Source organism: Oncorhynchus kisutch, linkage group LG29 (genome assembly GCF_002021735.2).
Source record: "Oncorhynchus kisutch isolate 150728-3 linkage group LG29, Okis_V2, whole genome shotgun sequence".
Taxonomy (NCBI): Eukaryota; Metazoa; Chordata; class Actinopteri; order Salmoniformes; family Salmonidae; genus Oncorhynchus; species Oncorhynchus kisutch.
Genome location: NC_034202.2, coordinates 27,126,073 through 27,146,113, shown reverse-complemented (window position 1 = coordinate 27,146,113; position 20,041 = coordinate 27,126,073). Strand labels below are relative to the sequence as shown.

Below are 20,041 nucleotides of genomic sequence, written 5' to 3'. Positions count from 1 at the left end.
CATATGTGTTATTTAATAGTGTTGATGTCTTCACTATTATTCCACAATGTAGAAAATAGTCAAAATAAAGAAAAACCCTTGAATGAGCAGGTGTGTCCAAACCTTTGACTGGGACTGTGTGTATGTGTACATTGCCTTCGGAAAGTATTGAGACCCCTTGACCTTTTTCACATTTTGTTAAGTTACAGCCTTATTCTAAAATGGATATAAAAAAGGAAAATACCCAGCAATCTACACACAATACCCCATATTGACAAAAGCGAAAACAGATTTGCATAAATTACAAAACCTAGAAATGCCTTATTTTTATAAGTATTCATACCCTTTGCTATGAGACTTGTAATTGAGCTCAGTTGAATCCTGTTTTCATTGATCATCCTTGAGATGTTTCTACAACTTGACTGGAGTCCATCTGTCGTAAATTCAACTGATTGGACATGATTTAGAAAGGAACACACCTATCTATATAATGTCCCACAGTTGACAGTGCATGTCAGAGCAAAAACCATGCCAATAATCGAGGGAATTGTCCGCAGAGCTCCGAGACAGGATTGTGTTGAGGAACAGATCTGGGGAAGTGTTTGCATTGAAGGTCCCCAAGAACACAGTGGCCTCCATCATTATTAAATGGAAGAAGTTTGGAACCACCAAGACTCTTCCTAGAACAGGCCGCCCAGCAAAACTGAGCAATCGAATAGAAGGGCCTTGGTCAGGGAGGTGACCAAGAACCCGATGGTCACTCTGACAGAGCTCTAGAGTTCCTGTGGAGATGGGAGAACCTTCCAGAAGGACATCCATCTCTGCAGCACTCCACCAATCAGGCATTTATGGTAGAGTGGCCAGACAGAAGCCACTTCTCAGGCACATGATAACTCACTTGGAGTTTGCCAAACGGTACCTAAAGCCTCTCAGACCGTGAGAAACAAGAGTCTCTGTTCTGATGAAAACAAGATTGAACTCTTTGGCCTGAATGTCATACGTCTCGTCTGGAGGAAACCTGGCACCATCCCTACAGTGAAGCATGGTGGTGGCAGCATCATGCTGTGGAGATATTTTTCAGTGGCAAGGACTGGGAGACAAGTCAGGATCGAGGCAAAGATGAACGGAGCAAGGTACACAGAGATCCTTGATGAAAACCTGCTCCAGAGTGCTCAGGACAACACAGGAGTGGCTTCGGGACAAGTCTCTGAATGTTCGTCAATGGCCCAGTCCGAACGAACATCTCTGGAGAGACCTGAAAATAGCTGTTCACCAACGCTCCCCATCCAACCTGACAGAACTAGAGAGGATCTGCAGAGAAGAATGGGAGAAACTTTCCAAATACCGGTGTACCAAGATTGTAGAATCATACCTAAGAAGACTCAAGGCTGTAATCTCTGCCAAAGGTGCTTCAACAAAGTACTGAGTAAAGGGTCTGAATACTTATGTAAATATGAAAAAAATATTTAATACATTTTAGGATAAGGCTGTAACGTAAAAAAACGTGTAAAAAGTTGAGGAATACTGAATACTTTCGGGAAGCACTGTATACATGGAAACACTCCAGGTTACTATTAATTGCATGCAATTTATAATATTTTGTGATTATAATGGAAAATGATATGGTTGAACATATATGAACGCTTTGCTGGTTTGCCAACGTCACTAGTCCTGGACTAAAAAGCTATTTCAATAGACATTCTTTATTGATAATGTTTTTTAATTTGAGGACTAGACTTAATCTCTGTCCGGGAAACTGGCCGGTACAAGTTACCATTACTAACGAAACAAATCTTTACAACAAGAAAAAAGACAAACAGTATTGAATTTTGAAATATATTTTTCCAAAAAACAAATACCAACATTATTTTGATAATGGTTGTATTGGATCAGACAATTTAATTGTTTTTTTCTTTATTTTATTATCTTTCCCATTGCAGTTGATTAGGATTAAAGTTAGTGACCTTTTAATTGTGTTCCTTGGATTATATTTTAGATGTTTAATTGACTCTATTCATCCACCTCACCTCTGGACAATCATCATTAAATAATATGGCAGTAAATGCATACCAACAAGTTAAGTGGAATAAAATATGAAGTTTGCAAGCAGGCACAGTATACTTGTGGTTTTCTGTTCACACTAGGTATGTACTGCTTACAAAAGTGTCAAAGTCTGTCTGTCACCCTGACAAACATGCACATTGTCTTCTCTACAAGCCTGTCTTTCATTTGTAGAGTATCAGCACATTATGATCAGTTCACGACAATTCACTCAGTATTTATGGTAGTGCTCCTGTAAGACTAAATGTCGCTTGTCTTGTGCAGCCAGAGGAGAAATGGATCCTGTGATTACTATAGTTCTGGTGGTGGCAGCAGCAGCAGCACAAGGTGAGAAATTATATTACACAGAACAGAGGCCTAGCCAAGCCTTAATAGGACACTAACAACAATGATGCTAATATTTGAACATGTTCTGCTAATCAAATTTACATTTATTAGATTATATAGTTACCAAATGTACACAAAATAATAATCATCAGTTCAAATGTATAAGAGTGTGTCCACTAATAACAAGTGTTAGATAAATAATACAGAACTGAGATACATAAAATGTTTGCTTTGCAAAAATGTGAATATTTGGTATTGCATTAATGTTATACTTTACACCTTCAGACTTACATTAATGCATCACAGACATACACTTACACACTTGTTACAAAACCGATTAGCTAGCCTGCTATTATTGGTGTAATCGTAAGTCTAGGGGTCTTTGAAAATGTATATAATAATTGATCAAGCCTACAAGCAATACAAGACTCTATTATTATTGTGGGATATTATAATATGGTTTTAAATACCTCAATGACCGTGAAGCAAATCACACTACAAACTATCACCCTCATGCATTTAAGGAAATTACGAATATCATTGATATATTGGAACTAGTGGATATATGGAGGCATACATATCCTGACCTAGTGAGATATACATAGCGGAGTCACAAGCAAGCTAGTCGTCTTGATTACTTTCTTATGTAATTCTCGTTGTCACAAAAACTTTAAAAAGTGTTGATAGGGGATAGAATGCAGTCGGACCATCAAATAATTGGCATACACATTACTCCTACAGAATTTCCACGTGGGCGAGGATATTGGAAATGTAATCCAAGCCTATTTGATGATAACTTGTTTTTAAAACTTATTTGGGATCGGTGTCCCTTCCGTAGGCTAATGCGATTAGCATGTGGTTGTAAGTTACAAGAACATTTCCCAGGACATAGACATATCTGATAATGTCAGAAAGCTTAAATTCTTGTTAACCTAACCGCACTGTCCAATTTACAGTAGCTATTACAGTGAAAGAATTTAATGTTATTGTTTGAGGAGAGTGCACAATTTTGAACATAAAAAGTTATTAATAAACAAATTAGGCACATTTGGGCAGTCATGATACAACATTTTTAACAGAAATGCAATGGTTCATTGGATTAGTCTAAAACTTTGCATATACACTGGCCAAAATCTAAATTGCACCTGGGCTGGAATAATAGATTATGACCGTTCTCTTGCATTTCAAAGATGATGGTAGAAAAATATATACAAGAGAACAGTTGTTTTTTTCTTTGTATTATCTTTTACCAGATCTATTGTGTTATATTCTCCAACATTCCTTTCACATTTCCACAAACTTAAAGGTGTTTCCTTTCAAATGGTACCAAGAATATGCATATCCTTGCTTCTGGGCCTGAGTTAAAGGCAGTTAGATTAGGCTATGTCATTTTACGCGAAAATTGAAAAAAGGGGAGGATCCTTAAGATCTCGGACAGAAGAATGAAGAACTGACTTTTTCTGACATAACATACTGTAGGTACAGCAGATCCCCTTATTGTATGGGGCACTTTTAAATGTGCCTTTAGAGGGCATGCAATTACAAGAATAATTTTGAAAACCAAAGCAATTTAGGTCAAAAAGAGTTCGTATTAACAAAGTAAATAAAGTACTAATTGTACAGCTATATGGCAATAAAAACTGAACCATAGAGGCACAGAATAAGTTAGACGAAATACCTAAATAAATGGAGGAACCTATTCAAGAAAGACCAAGTGTAATATATTATATATTATAAAAATGAATTGGGAAAAATGCAGCAAATTATTTTTTAAATATTGAACATAGAATAATTTACATAAACTTGTTACAAATGACAGTGTCACCCATGATTCACCAAACAATAATTTGAAAGAGGAAGCAAAGTAATTTAAAACACGTCTTCATTTCAGTCTCCTCCATCTCAATTTAAATGTAAAATTAACAGCTGTACAGAAAGACTAAAGTGAAGGCCAAATTTTTATTTTTTTATTTTTTTATTTTACCTTTATTTAACCAGGTAGGCAAGTTGAGAACAAGTTCTCATTTACAATTGCGACCTGGCCAAGATAAAGCAAAGCAGTTCGACAGATAAAACGACACAGAGTTACACATGGAGTAAAAACAAACATACAGTCAATAATGCAGTATAAACAAGTCTATATACAATGTGAGCAAATGAGGTGAGAAGGGAGGTAAAGGCAAAAAAGGCCATGATGGCAAAGTAAATACAATATAGCAAGTAAAATACTGGAATGGTAGTTTTGCAATGGACGAATGTGCAAAGTAGAAATAAAAAGATAATGGGGTGCAAAGGAGCAAAATAAATAAATAAATTAAAATTAAATACAGTTGGGAAAGAGGTAGTTGTTTGGGCTAAATTATAGGTGGGCTATGTACAGGTGCAGTAATCTGTGAGCTGCTCTGACAGTTGGTGCTTAAAGCTAGTGAGGGAGATAAGTGTTTCCAGTTTCAGAGATTTTTGTAGTTCGTTCCAGTCATTGGCAGCAGAGAACTGGAAGGAGAGGCGGCCAAAGAAAGAATTGGTTTTGGGGGTGACTAGAGAGATATACCTGCTGGAGCGTGTGCTACAGGTGGGAGATGCTATGGTGACCAGCGAGCTGAGATAAGGGGGGACTTTACCTAGCAGGGTCTTGTAGATGACATGGAGCCAGTGGGTTTGGCGACGAGTATGAAGCGAGGGCCAGCCAACGAGAGCGTACAGGTCGCAATGGTGGGTAGTATATGGGGCTTTGGTGATAAAACGGATTGCACTGTGATAGACTGGAGAGGAGGAACTTCTTGATGCAATTAAAGCCTTTAAATCTGGGAAAACTCCAGAGCTGGATGGAATACCAGTTGAGGTGCATCAATCCTTTTTTGATGTTCTCAGAGGATGTTTATTGCATGTTTTACAAACTCCTAGAAAAATGGTAGATTATCAGATACTCAACAAGAAGATCTGATTTAATTATATCAATCAGGACCCAAGTGGTAAATATAAAGATCCAGTCCATTTAATAACGTGGAGGCCCCTTACACTTCAGTGTTGTGATGCAAAAATGATATTAAAATGAATAGCTCATAGAATTTAAAAGGTATTGTCGAATATTATTCATCCATATCACACAGGATTTCAACATGGAAGATACATTGGAGATAATATAAGACAAGTACTGGAAACAATTGTTCATAGTGTTCTACCTGGGAAACCAGGCCTGTTATTCATAGCTGACTTTGAAAAGGCTTTTGATAAAGTACGACTGCAATTTATATATAAATGCTTGGAATATTTCCCTTTTTGAGAATCTCTTATAGAATGTGTTAAAGTTATGTATAGTGTAAAATAGTAAATAATGGCTACTTCTCTGAAAGTATTCAAATGTCAAGAGGACTAAAACAAGACTGTCCACTATAGGCATTTCTATTTATTATGACAATCTAAATGTTTGTTATTAAAATCAGATCCAACAGTAATATCAAGGTGCTAGAAATCCAGGGTTTGAAAACCGAGGTGTCAATTGTACGCTAATGATTACTGTTTTCTATTAAATCCACAATCTGGATCCCTTCACCGCCTCAGAGGATCTAGATACTTTTTCTAACCCCTCTGGATTACAACCAAATTATGATGAATGTAATACTATACTACCTAGTGAATCACACACAAAAAATGTTTTACATTACCATATAGTTGACCAATAAAATGGTCTGATGGTGACGTGGACAAACTCTGTATTCATATCCTGAAAGAAAGAAATGATCTCACTACAATACGTTACTTGGAGATTATTCCACATGATAGGGGCCTGGTAAGAAAATACAGATTTACCCAACTCTGTGGATACACGTGGAGACTCCATCATTAACCAGCCCTGGGATCTACTGTTGTAATCCCAGATTCTATATCTCAACAATGATGTTAAGTAAATTGGTATCTTATTGACTAAGGCTTTATGAAGAAAAACAGCATAATGAAGTGACCTACGTGTTTTTAGCGAAGTCCAACCAACTTTATGATGAAGGATACAGTGATGTCAAAACTGTCAGATGTTATAAAACTAAGTGTTCTGCGATAAATTGGTAGCTGCATTCATGTATTTAATATCACCATAGTCTATAACAGGAATAAATGAAAACTGAGTTATCTGCTTTCTACAATTTAATGAAAGGCAAGACCTATTCCTCTTTAGTCATATCTCAGTTTACCTTGTTTATGGCCTTGTTGTTTATGGCCTTGTCTACACATAGCGACATATTAGCGACATATTTAATTATATGAGAAATGAAGACTCAGTTTTATTTGGAACGGCAAGCCACACAAAATAAAACAGGCCTATTCATATAATGAATATTAATTTGGAGTGCAGAAATGATTAAATATTAAAGCATTAGACCTTTCACTAAAGGCTTTAGTCATACAAAAGTTATTCTTAAATCCAAACTGGTTCTCTATCAGATCAGTAAGAATGTCTTCCATGTTCAAGAATGGCCTGTTGCTGTCCCCTGGGGAATAGAGTGTGGAAGTGTATGCTGTATAGTGTTTGTCTATGTCCCTACACTAACCTTGTCCCCATATCATAACATACTGACCTAAGATCATTGCTCCACAGTTAGTGCCAAGGCCTGTAATCTCTCTCGCAAGAATGGAACTCATCACTGCTATGGGGCTTTGGGAGAATCTTTGTCCTTACAGCTGGCTGCAGACAGCAGTAATGAAGAAATACAATTGAAAAAAGATTTTACTCGTATTCTGCACTTCAAAACTGGAGAAGACTGGAGATCTAAATTGCATCAGGATTATGTGAATCGCTCTGAGTTCTTTAATAATGGAACATTGAGATGGGACAGAGTTATAGAAGAAGACAGTGGAGATTACCAATTGGAAATACATAATTCAGAGGGAACATTGTTGCGCAAAGTCAACATGTTACTTGAGATACAAGGTACAGAATTGTTTCATTTTTTAGTTAGGACTAAATACTTCATGAATCCTTTTCTTGGTGAGGGGTATTTCTGAAAGGTCACCAGGATGTTAGTACTTCAATCGGTTTGTACTGTAGGACTTGGCAGCAGTAGTACAACACATAGAGAGTATATTGTTACCTCATACAGTACTTTAGATATAATGTTTTAATAAATCAGAGTTAGGGTATTTGAGTGATCTCTTGTGTTTGTGTCTGTCAGCCCCGGTGTCAGAGCCAGTGTTGTCTCACCTCTGTCTGCCTCATGGAGAGACCGTGGTCACATGCTCCTCAGAGGGAGATGGTCTTCAGTACAGCTGGACCCTGAATGGCCAGAATCTGACCAGAAGTGTAGCTTATGACCACTACCAGAACAGTGTCATCATACTGAAGAGTGATGTGACAGAAACCCTGACCTGTATGGTTCAGAATAAAGTTAGCAGCAGCAACTCTACTATTCATCTACTGGCCTGCCAAGGTAATGTCAGGACAGTTGACTTCATTCCCACCTTTTGAATTAAGAGTACAACTCTGTTTCATTTACATGGTCAACAAGTGTTGTGTTCTGATTTCTTTCTAGTTGTCTCTTCCCAGTTTCCTTCAGTAGCTGTGACAGTGTCTGTGGCTCTGACTGTTGGAACTCTCACACTTCTTGCACTGTTTGTTGGTATTAACCATCTATGCAAGAAACAAAGATCCAGATTTGATCATTCAGGTACAATTTTCTAGGCAATTTAGTTTCTTGTCGAGAACGTTTTAAATGTTGAATAAACATGACATTTTGTTTAATGTCCAGATTGTACAATAGCTTTCTTTTCATATTTCAGAACGCTGTGACGAGGTTGTTGTTTACGCTGATGTGAAAATAAATCAAGCAAGGAAGCAGAGGCCCCCAGACACAGAGACGGTGGTGTATGGACAGATCAAAATGGCTGTAAACCCAGACGTGGCAGGAAGCCCATAGACTCAAGGGTAGACATTTTACCACATGTAGCTTTGTAAAGCAGTAAAAAGACAAGGGATGAGTGAACATTATGTGGATGCACTGATTGAGTAGATGAGACAGACCATCAAACTTAAAGACTAGTGTCAAATAAACACATCAAGATGACATCATGCATCATGTAAGGAATGCTAGGAAGATGCACTGCATGTAGTTTAGACTTTGTTAACATGAATTACTGTCTCATTTTGTATTGTATATTGTACAATGGTATAACAATTTTAAAGTATTTTGTAACTTTTGTTTAAAACCATAATATTAATGTTTCTCTATTTCAATGTTAGTGAACAAGTGAACGAATGTGAACATTTCCTGTAAACTCAGCTGCAATATCATACTGTTAATGTAATGCTTTCTTTCTTTTTAGGCATCCATGTTGTTGTACGACTGTCTATTTGAGATCAAATACTCATTTATAATTGTTATATAATATATTGTTAATGAGGGGTTTTAAATTAATAAAAGGCTTTGTACCTATTTTACATATATACATATCAACATATATTGTTGCTGTGAAACCATGATATGGATAACAGAATAAAAGATAATGTAGTTGCATATAAAAAAAAATTGTAAACTCATTTTTTTCAGTGTACTTATTACCCTTGCATGCTTTGTTATGGAGGTGTGAAGACCCCTGGTGAGACATTAGAAAGCACTATCAATGTAAAATATTGGATTGTTAGAATGTGTAACTTCAAAGTGCACAATATTTAATTGAATCGTTCCTTTTGAATATAAACCAGACAATGTCTCCCTGTAAAAAGAGACAGTCAAAGAGAGACCAACAGACAGTCAAAGAGAGACCATAATAGTGACATGATTGACCATAGAGTGTACTTACTTTGCATAAAACTAATGTGTTATGCCCTTTTTGATGACATCATACAAACATTCAAAGTCGTCCTAAGGAAACAACTAGGAAGACACTGATGTTGTAGGAATTTTAACATTATGGGCATTCAGGTTAAAACGTGTGTTAATACTGTGAGTCTAATTATTGACATTTCTGTTGTTGTCTGGAAGCTATAAATGAAAGGTGTGTCAGCCAATAGTGTATTGTGGTCACTGTGCGGAGGTCAAACTAACATCAAACTGTAGTTCAAACTGTTTTCATATTGTAAAGAAGAGGATTTATGATAGGCATGAGAAGATCATAGCAGAGAGGAATGTGCACAGACAGAGCCCCCACAGACCACAGCAAGAACAAAATAAATACAATCCCCTCCTGGGTAAAATTGATGCGAGCAATGAAGCAATCAAAGAAGTGACCTGTGACCTGCTGTGACTCATTCATTTCATTCTCAAAAAGTAGTGGACAATCATCATTAAATAATATGGCAGTAAATGCATACCAACAAGTTAAGTGGAATAAAATATGAAGTTTGTAAGCAGGCACAGTATACTTGTGGTTTTCTGTTCACACTAGGTATGCACTGCTTACAAAAGTGTCAAAGTCTGTTTGTCACCCTGACAAACATGCACATTGTCTTCTCTACTTGCCTGTCTTTCATTTGTAGAGTATCAGCACATTATGATTTGTTCACGTGATTTCACTCAGTATTTATGGTAGTGCTCCTGTGAGACTTCTGCTAAATGTCACTCGTCTTGTGCAGCCAGAAGAGAAATGGATCCTGTGATTACTATAGTTCTGGTGGTGGCAGCAGTAGCAGCACAAGGTGAGACATGATATTACACAGAACAGAGGCCTAGCCAAGAATTAATAAGACACTAACAATGATGCTAATATTTGAACATGTTCTGCTAATCAAATTTACATTTATTAGATTATATAGTTACCAAATGTACACAAAATAATAATCATCAGTTCAAATGTATAAGAGTGTGTCCACTAATAACAAGTGTTAGATAAATAATACAGAACTGAGATACATAAAATGTTTGCTTTGCAAAAATGTGAATATTTGGTATTGCATTAATGTTATACTTTACACCTTCAGACTTACATTAATGCATCACAGACATACACTTACACACTTGTTACAAAACCGATTAGCTAGCCTGCTATTATTGGTGTAATTATAAGTCTAGGGGTCTTTGAAAATATATACAGTGCCTTGCGAAAGTATTCGGCCCCCTTGACCCTTGCGACCTTTTGCCACATTTCAGGCTTCAAACATAAAGATATAAAACTGTATTTTTTTGTGAAGAATCAACAACAAGTGGGACACAATCATGAAGTGGAAGGACATTTATTGGATATTTCAAACTTTTTTAACAAATCAAAAACTGAAAAATTGGGCGTGCAAAATTATTCAGCCTTTACTTTCAGTGCAGCAAACTCTCTCCAGAAGTTCAGTGAGGATAAATACAATACACCTGTGTGTAATCAAGTCTCCGTATAAATGCACCTGCACTGTGATAGTCTCAGAGGTTCGTTAAAAGCGCAGAGAGCATCATGAAGAACAAGGAACACACCAGGCAGGTCCGAGATACTGTTGTGAAGAAGTTTAAAGCCGGATTTGGATACAAAAAGATTTCCCAAGCTTTAAACATCCCAAGGAGCACTGTGCAAGCGATAATATTGAAATGGAAGGAGTATCAGACCACTGCAAATCTACCAAGACCTGGCCGTCCCTCTAAACTTTCAGCTCATACAAGGAGAAGACTGATCACAGATGCAGCCAAGAGGCCCATGATCACTCTGGATGAACTGCAGAGATCTACAGCTAAGGTGGGAGACTCTGTCCATAGGACAACAATCAGTCGTATATTGCACAAATCTGGCCTTTATGGAAGAGTGGCAAGAAAGCCATTTCTTAAAGATATCCATAATTGATCAAGCCTACAAGCAATACAAGACTCTATTATTATGGTAGGATATTATAATATGGTTTTAAATACCTCAATGACCGTGAAGGAAATCACACTACAAACTATCACCCTCATGCATTTAAGGAAATGACAAATATCATTGATATATTGGAACTAGTGGATATATGGAGACATACATATCCTGACCTAGTGAGATATACATAGCGGAGTCTCAAGCAAGCTCGTCGTCTTGATTACTTTCTTATTTAATTCTCGTTGTCACAAAGTTTTAAAAGTGTTGATAGGGGATAGAATGCAGTCGGACCATCAAATAATTGGCATACACATTACTCCTACAGAATTTCCACGTGGGCGAGGATATTGGAAATGTAATCCGAGCCTATTTAATAACTTGTTTTTAAAACTTCTTTGGGATCGGTGTCCCTTCCATAGGCTAATGCGATTAGCATGTGGTTGTAAGTAACAAGAACATTTCCCAGGACATAGACATATCTGATAATGTCAGAAAGCTTAAATTCTTGTTAACTTAACCGTACTGTCCAATTTACAGTAGCTATTACAGTGAAATAATTCTATGTTATTGGTTGAGGAGAGTGCACAATTTTGAACATGAAAAGTAAAATAAATAAATAAATTAGACACATTTGGGCAGTCATGATACAACATTTTTAACAGAAATGCAATGGTTCATTGGATCAGTCTAAAACTTTGCACATACACTGGCCAAAATCTAAATTGCACCTGGGCTGGAATAATACATTATGACCGTTCTCTTGCATTTCAAAGATGATGGTAGAAAAAAATATACAAAAGAACAGTTGTTTTTTTCTTTGTATTATCTTTTACCAGATCTATTGTGTTATATTCTCCAACATTCCTTTCACATTTCCACAAACTTAAAGGTGTTTCCTTTCAAATGGTACCAAGAATATGCATATCCTTGCTTCTGGGCCTGAGTTAAAGGCAGTTAGATTAGGCTATGTCATTTTACGCGAAAATTGAAAAAAAGATCTCGGACAGAAGAATGAAGAACTGACTCTCTGACATAACATACTGTAGGTACAGCAGATCCCCTTGTTGTATGGGGCACTTTTAAATGTGCCTTTAGAGGGCATGCAATTACAAGAATAATTTTGAAAACCAAAGCAATTTAGGTCAAAAGAGTTTGTATTAAGAAAGTAAATAAAGTACTAATTGTACAGCTATATGGCAATAAAAACTGAACCATAGAGGCACAGAATAAGTTAGACGAAATACCTAAATAAATGGAGGAACCTATTCAAGAAAGACCAAGTGTAATATATTATAAAAAATTAATTGGGAAAAATGCACCAAATTATTTTTTAATATTCAACATAGAATTGCTAACAAAAATAATGTACATAAACTTGTTACAAATGACAGTGTCACCCATGATTCACCAAACAATAATTTGAAAGAGGAAGCAGAGTACTTTAAGCACGTCTTTCTGTACAGAAAGACTAAAGTGAAGGCCAAATTGGAGAGGAGGAACTTCTTGATGCAATTAAAGCCTTTAAATCTGGGAAAACTCCAGAGCTGGATGGAATACCAGTTGAGGTACATCAATCCTTTTTTGATGTTCTCAGAGGATGTTTATTGCATGTTTTACAAACTCCTAGAAAAATTGTAGATTATCAGATACTCAACAAGAACATCTGATTTAATTATTACTGAAACAGGACCCAAGTGGTAAATATAAAGATCCAGTCCATTTAATAATGTGGAGGCCCCTTACACTTCAGTGTTGTGATGCAAAAATGATATTAAAATGAATAGCGCATAGAATTTAAAAGGTATTGTCGAATATTATTCATCCATATCACACAGGATTTTAACATGGACGATACATTGGAGATAATATAAGACAAGTACTGGAAACGATAGAACACTATGAACAATCTGGGAAACCAGGCCTGTTATTCATAGCTGACTTTGAAAAGGCTTTTGATAAAGTACGACTGCAATTTATATATAAATGCTTGGAATATTTCCCTTTTTGAGAATCTCTTATAGAATGTGTTAAAGTTATGTATAGTGTAAAATAGTAAATAATGGCTACTTCTCTGAAAGTATTCAAATGTCAAGAGGACTAAAACAAGACTGTCCACTATCGGCATTTCTATTTATTATGACAATCTAAATGTTTGTTATTAAAATCAGATCCAACAGTAATATCAAGATGCTAGAAATCCAGGGTTTGAAAACCGAGGTGTCAATTCTACGCTAATGATTACTGTTTTCTATTAAATCCACAATCTGGATCCCTTCACCGCCTCAGAGGATCTAGATACTTTTTCTAACCCCTCTGGATTACAACCAAATTATGATGAATGTAATACTATACTACCTAGTGAATCACACACAAAAAATGTTTTACATTACCATATAGTTGACCAATAAAATGGTCTGATGGTGACGTGGACAAAGTCGGTATTCATATCCTGAAAGAAAGAAATGATCTCACTACTATACGTTACATGGAGATTATTCCACATGATTTTTTTTATTTTTTTTTATTTCACCTTTATTTAACCAGGTAGGCTAGTTGAGAACAAGTTCTCATTTGCAACTGCGACCTGGCCAAGATAAAGCATAGCAGTGTGAGCAGACAACAAAGAGTTACACATGGAGTAAACAATTAACAAGTCAATAACACAGTAGAAACCAAAGGGGGAGTCTATATACAATGTGTGCAAAAGGCATGAGGAGGTAGGCAAATAATTACAATTTTGCAGATTAACACTGGAGTGATGAATGATCAGATGGTCATGTACAGGTAGAGATATTGGTGTGCAAAAGAGCAGAAAAGTAAATAAATAAAAACAGTATGGGGATGAGGTAGGTGAAAAAGGGTGGGCTATTTACCAATAGACTATGTACAGCTGCAGCGATCGGTTAGCTGCTCAGATAGCTGATGTTTGAAGTTGGTGAGGGAGATAAAAGTCTCCAACTTCAGTGATTTTTGCAATTCGTTCCAGTCACAGGCAGCAGAGTACTGGAACGAAAGGCGGCCAAATGAGGTGTTGGCTTTAGGGATGATCAGTGAGATACACCTGCTGGAGCGCGTGCTACGGATGGGTGTTGCCATCATGACCAGTGAGCTGAGATAAGGCGGAGCTTTACCTAGCATGGACTTGTAGATGACCTGGAGCCAGTGGGTCTGGCGACGAATATGTAGCGAGGGCCAGCCGACTAGAGCATACAAGTCGCAGTGGTGGGTGGTATAAGGTGCTTTAGTGACGAAACGGATGGCACTGTGATAGACTGCATCCAGTTTGCTGAGTAGAGTGTTGGAAGCCATTTTGTAGATGACATCGCCGAAGTCGAGGATCGGTAGGATAGTCAGTTTTACTAGGGTAAGCTTGGCGGCGTGAGTGAAGGAGGCTTTGTTGCGGAATAGGAAGCCGACTCTTGATTTGATTTTCGATGTTTGATATGAGTCTGGAAGGAGAGTTTGCAGTCTAGCCAGACACCTAGGTACTTATAGACGTCCACATATTCTAGGTCGGAACCATCCAGGGTGGTGATGCTAGTCGGGCATGCGGGTGCAGGCAGCGACCGGTTGTAAAGCATGCATTTGGTTTTACTAGCGTTTAAGAGCAGTTGGAGGCCACGGAAGGAGTGTTGTATGGCATTGAAGCTTGTTTGGAGGTTAGATAGCACAGTGTCCAAAGACGGGCCGAAGGTATATAGAATGGTGTCGTCTGCGTAGAGGTGGATCAGGGAATCGCCCGCAGCAAGAGCGACATCATTGATATACACAGAGAAAAGAGTCGGCCCGAGAATTGAACCCTGTGGCACCCCCATAGAGACTGCCAGAGGACCACACAGTATGCCCTCCGATTTGACGCACTGAACTCTGTCTGCAAAGTAATTGGTGAACCAGGCAAGGCAGTCATCCGAAAAACCGAGGCTCCTGAGTCTGCCGATAAGAATATGGTGATTGACAGAGTCGAAAGCCTTGGCAAGGTCGATGAAGACGGCTGCACAGTACTGTCTTTTATCGATGGCGGTTATGATATCGTTGAATACCTTGAGTGTGGCTGAGGTGCACCCATGACCGGCTCGGAAACCAGATTGCACAGCGGAGAAGGTGCGGTGGGATTCGAGATGGTCAGTGACCTGTTTGTTGACTTGGCTTTCGAAGACCTTAGATAGGCAGGGCAGGATGGATATAGGTCTGTAACAGTTTGGGTCCAGGGGCCTGGTAAGAAAATACAGATTTACCCAACTCTGTGGATACACGTGGAGACTCCATCATTAACCAGCCCTGGGATCTACTGTTGTAATCCCAGATTCTATATCTCAACAATGATGTTAAGTAAATTGGTATCTTATTGACTAAGGCTTTATGAAGAAAAACAGCATAATGAAGTGACCTACGTGTTTTTAGCGAAGTCCAACCAACTTTATGATGAAGGATACAGTGATGTCAAAACTGTCAGATGTTATAAAACTAAGTGTTCTGCGATAAATTGGTAGCTGCATTCATGTATTTAATATCACCATAGTCTATAACAGGAATAAATGAAAACTGAGTTATCTGCTTTCTACAATTTAATGAAAGGCAAGACCTATTCCTCTTTAGTCATATCTCAGTTTACCTTGTTTATGGCCTTGTTGTTTATGGCCTTGTCTACACATAGCGACATATTAGCGACATATTTAATTATATGAGAAATGAAGACTCAGTTTTATTTGGAACGGCAAGCCACACAAAATAAAACAGGCCTATTCATATAATGAATATTAATTTGGAGTGCAGAAATGATTAAATATTAAAGCATTAGACCTTTCACTAAAGGCTTTAGTCATACAAAAGTTATTCTTAAATCCAAACTGGTTCTCTAGCAGATCAGTAAGAATGTCTCCCATGTTCAAGAATGGCCTGTTGCTGTCACCTGGGGGAATAGAGTGTGGAAGTGTATGCTGTATAGTGTTTGTCTATGTCCCTACACTAACCTTGTCCCCATATCATAACATACTGACCTAAGATCATTGCTCCACAGTTAGTGCCAAGGCCTGTAATCTCTCTCGCAAGAATGGAACTCATCACTGCTATGGGGCTTTGGGAGAATCTTTGTCCTTACAGCTGGCTGCAGACAGCAGTAATGAAGAAATACAATTGAAAAAAGATTTTACTCGTATTCTGCACTTCAAAACTGGAGAAGACTGGAGATCTAAATTGCATCAGGATTATGTGAATCGCTCTGAGTTCTTTAATAATGGAACATTGAGATGGGACAGAGTTATAGAAGAAGACAGTGGAGATTACCAAATGGAAATACATAATTCAGAGGGAACATTGTTGCGCAAAGTCAACATGCTACTTGAGATACAAGGTACAGAATTGTTTCATTTTTTAGTTAGGACTAAATACTTCATGCATCCTTTTCTTGGTGAGGGGTATTTCTGAAAGGTCACCAGGATGTTAGTACTTCAATCGGTTTGTACTGTAGGACTTGGCAGCAGTAGTACAACACATAGAGAGTATATTGTTACCTCATACAGTACTTTAGATATAATGTTTTAATGAATCAGAGTTAGGGTATTTGAGTGATCTCTTGTGTTTGTGTCTGTCAGCCCCGGTGTCAGAGCCAGTATTGTCTCACCTCTGTCTGCCTCATGGAGAGACCGTGGTCACATGCTCCTCAGAGGGAGATGGTCTTCAGTACAGCTGGACCCTGAATGGCCAGAATCTGACCAGAAGTGTAGCTTATGACCACTACCAGAACAGTGTCATCATACTGAAGAGTGATGTGACAGAAACCCTGACCTGTATGGTTCAGAATAAAGTTAGCAGCAGCAACTCTACTATTCATCTACTGGCCTGCCAAGGTAATGTCAGGACAGTTGACTTCATTCCCACCTTTTGAATTAAGAGTACAACTCTGTTTCATTTACATGGTCAACAAGTGTTGTGTTCTGATTTCTTTCTAGTTGTCTCTTCCCAGTTTCCTTCAGTAGCTGTGACAGTGTCTGTAGCTCTGACTGTTGGAACTCTCACACTTCTTGCACTGTTTGTTGGTATTAACCATCTATGCAAGAAACAAAGATCCAGATTTGATCATTCAGGTACAATTTTCTAGGCAATTTAGTTTCTTGTCGAGAACGTTTTAAATGTTGAATAAACATGACATTTTGTTTAATGTCCAGATTGTACAATAGCTTTCTTTTCATATTTCAGAACGCTGTGACGAGGTTGTTGTTTACGCTGATGTGAAAATAAATCAAGCAAGGAAGCAGAGGCCCCCAGACACAGAGACGGTGGTGTATGGACAGATCAAAATGGCTGTAAACCCAGACGTGGCAGGAAGCCCATAGACTCAAGGGTAGACATTTTACCACATGTAGCTTTGTAAAGCAGTAAAAAGACAAGGGATGAGTGAACATTATGTGGATGCACTGATTGAGTAGATGAGACAGACCATCAAACTTAAAGACTAGTGTCAAATAAACACATCAAGATGACATCATGCATCATGTAAGGAATGCTAGGAAGATGCACTGCATGTAGTTTAGAGTTTGTTAACATGAATTACTGTCTCATTTTGTATTGTATATTGTACAATGGTATAACAATTTTTATGTATTTTGTAACTTTTCTTTAAAACCATAATATTAATGTTTCTCTATTTCAATGTTAGTGAACAAGTGAACGAATGTGAACATTTCCTGTAAACTCAGCTGCAATATCATACTGTTAATGTAATGCTTTCTTTCTTTTTAGGCATCCATGTTGTTGTACGACTGTCTATTTGAGATCAAATACTCATTTATAATTGTTATATAATATATTGTTAATGAGGGGTTTTAAATTAATAAAGGCTTTGTACATATTTTACATATATACATATCAACATATATTGTTGCTGTGAAACCATGATATGGATAACAGAATAAAAGATAATGTAGTTGCATATAAAAAAAAATTGTAAACTCATTTTTTTCAGTGTACTTATTACCCTTGCATGCTTTGTTATGGAGGTGTGAAGACCCCTGGTGAGACATTAGAAAGCACTATCAATGTAAAATATTGGATTGTTAGAATGTGTAACTTCAAAGTGCACAATATTTAATTGACTCGTTCCTTTTGAATATAAACCAGACAATGTCTCCCTGTAAAAAGAGACAGTCAAAGAGAGACCAACAGACAGTCAAAGAGAGACCATGAAAGTGAAATGATTGACCATAGAGTGTACTTACTTTGCATAAAACTAATGTGACGTTTCATGCCCTTTTTGATGACATCATACAAACATTCAAAGTCGTCCTAAGGAAACAACTAGGAAGACACTGATGTTGTAGGAATTTTAACATTATGGGCATTCAGGTTAAAACGTGTGTTAATACTGTGAGTCTAATTATTGACATTTCTGTTGTTGTCTGGAAGCTTTAAATGAAAGGTGTGTCAGCCAATAGTGTATTGTGGTCACTGTGCGGAGGTCAAACTAACATCAAACTGTAGTTCAAACTGTTTTCATATTGTAAAGAAGAGGATTTATGATAGGCATGAGAAGAGCATAGCAGAGAGGAATGTGCACAGACAGAGCCCCCACAGACCACAGCAAGAACAAAATAAATACAATCCCCTCCTGGGTAAAATTGATGCGAGCAATGAAGCAATCAAAGAAGTGACCTGTGACCTGCTGTGACTCATTCATTTCATTCTCGAAAAAGTCAACTATTTTTCCTCTACATTTAGACTTTGGTAAGTAAATTTTGTCAGTATTTGTGTGAATTAATATTTTCTCCGTCAAATAAATCTGTGTAATAATAAAATGACTGAATGTGATGACCCGCAACAGATGTTGATACTTGTGGAAGATGATTGTTTTTACTCAAGTCAGTACTGCTGACACTGACAGATGGTCCAAAAACCCCTTGTTCTCAAACTACATGGTAGTGAATAATACCTCACAATGTGTAATAAGTTACAGCTTCTGTTCTTGAAACAGGTACTTGTGGTTGGGAGTTCACACCAAGTAACGTGTGACAAAGAAGTGTGACACGCCAAGAAGTTGTGCTGTCAACAAGCTTGTCTTTCATTTATAGTGTTTCTAAAAATGCAATGTAAACATTTTATATTTATCCTGTTGCTTAACCCTTGTGTTGTCTTAAGGGTCAAAAATTACCCTCTATGTTTAACAGCAGAGAAAAAAACCTAAATGAGCTTTTTTCAACTTGAAATGTGATGACTTTTCCTGGAGTGACCCAACATTAGAAAAAGTTAAACATGGGCTTTGTTCATATTTCCATGAAAGCTGTACACCACCAGGGTCATTTTTCACCTGGCAGTTATTAAATAGTTTACACACTACAAAGACAAACACACACACAGAGAGAGAGAGAGATTTGGTGTGCTGCTGATTGAACTCAGACAGAACTAAAACTTTATTGTGCATGTGCAGCATCTCCCCTCCACGACCCCACACATGACTCAAGTTCACAGACAAAATAAACATTTCTTGAAAGTATTGTTTACTAATGGGGAATGCAGTCAGAGGCTATAAAGGTGCTGCAGATGACAGTCACCCCAGTTCACACGGTAATGGGGTGTGGGAAAAAGGGGCTGAGCTGGACCCAAGGAAAGAAATAATAAATATCCAGAAACCCCGAAGCTAGTCTTACCTGCCTCAAGCACAGCTAGCTAACTAACCAATAAAATATAGTGGGTGGTCCACCCAGTTCTAACTAGGGTACTTAGACAAACTATTCCTACGGGTAATGTATGCCCATGGGCGACTTGGCTTTGTACCCCCTTTTCCCACCAACAAACAAACAGTCATGAACCACAACAATACATACTCACATAATTACGGAAAGTGAGAAGTAGGCACCAAAACAAAAGAGAGATAGCTCCTTACAAAGAGAGAGGGGGAGTGAGAGAGAAAAGAGAAAGGACACTTTGG

At 37.6% G+C, this 20,041-nt stretch overlaps 2 protein-coding genes across 6 annotated transcripts; both read left to right on the top strand.

Annotated features, from left to right (window-relative positions):
- Positions 1-2,225: 2,225 nt before the first annotated feature.
- Positions 2,226-8,768, top strand: LOC109874116 (hepatocyte cell adhesion molecule). Of its 3 annotated transcripts, XM_020465900.2 has the most exons (5): positions 2,227-2,367; positions 6,959-7,291; positions 7,533-7,787; positions 7,890-8,024; positions 8,137-8,768. In XM_020465900.2, the coding sequence occupies exons 1-5, from the start codon at positions 2,316-2,318 to the stop codon at positions 8,271-8,273; spliced, it is 912 nt and encodes a 303-aa protein (XP_020321489.2). In that variant the 5' UTR covers positions 2,227-2,315; the 3' UTR covers positions 8,274-8,768. The 3 variants fall into 3 exon arrangements, with proteins under 3 accessions (XP_020321491.1, XP_020321489.2, XP_020321492.1); XM_020465902.2 differs by lacking the exon at positions 6,959-7,291 and having other exon boundaries at positions 2,226-2,367; XM_020465903.2 differs by lacking the exon at positions 2,227-2,367 and having other exon boundaries at positions 5,828-7,291.
- A 1,099-nt stretch (positions 8,769-9,867) lies between these two features.
- Positions 9,868-18,072, top strand: LOC116352822 (hepatocyte cell adhesion molecule-like). Of its 3 annotated transcripts, XM_031809482.1 has the most exons (5): positions 9,868-9,991; positions 16,139-16,471; positions 16,713-16,967; positions 17,070-17,204; positions 17,317-18,072. In XM_031809482.1, the coding sequence occupies exons 1-5, from the start codon at positions 9,940-9,942 to the stop codon at positions 17,451-17,453; spliced, it is 912 nt and encodes a 303-aa protein (XP_031665342.1). In that variant the 5' UTR covers positions 9,868-9,939; the 3' UTR covers positions 17,454-18,072. The 3 variants fall into 3 exon arrangements, with proteins under 3 accessions (XP_031665342.1, XP_031665344.1, XP_031665343.1); XM_031809484.1 differs by lacking the exon at positions 16,139-16,471 and having other exon boundaries at positions 9,888-9,991; XM_031809483.1 differs by lacking the exon at positions 9,868-9,991 and having other exon boundaries at positions 15,261-16,471.
- The last annotated feature ends 1,969 nt before the right edge of the window (positions 18,073-20,041 follow it).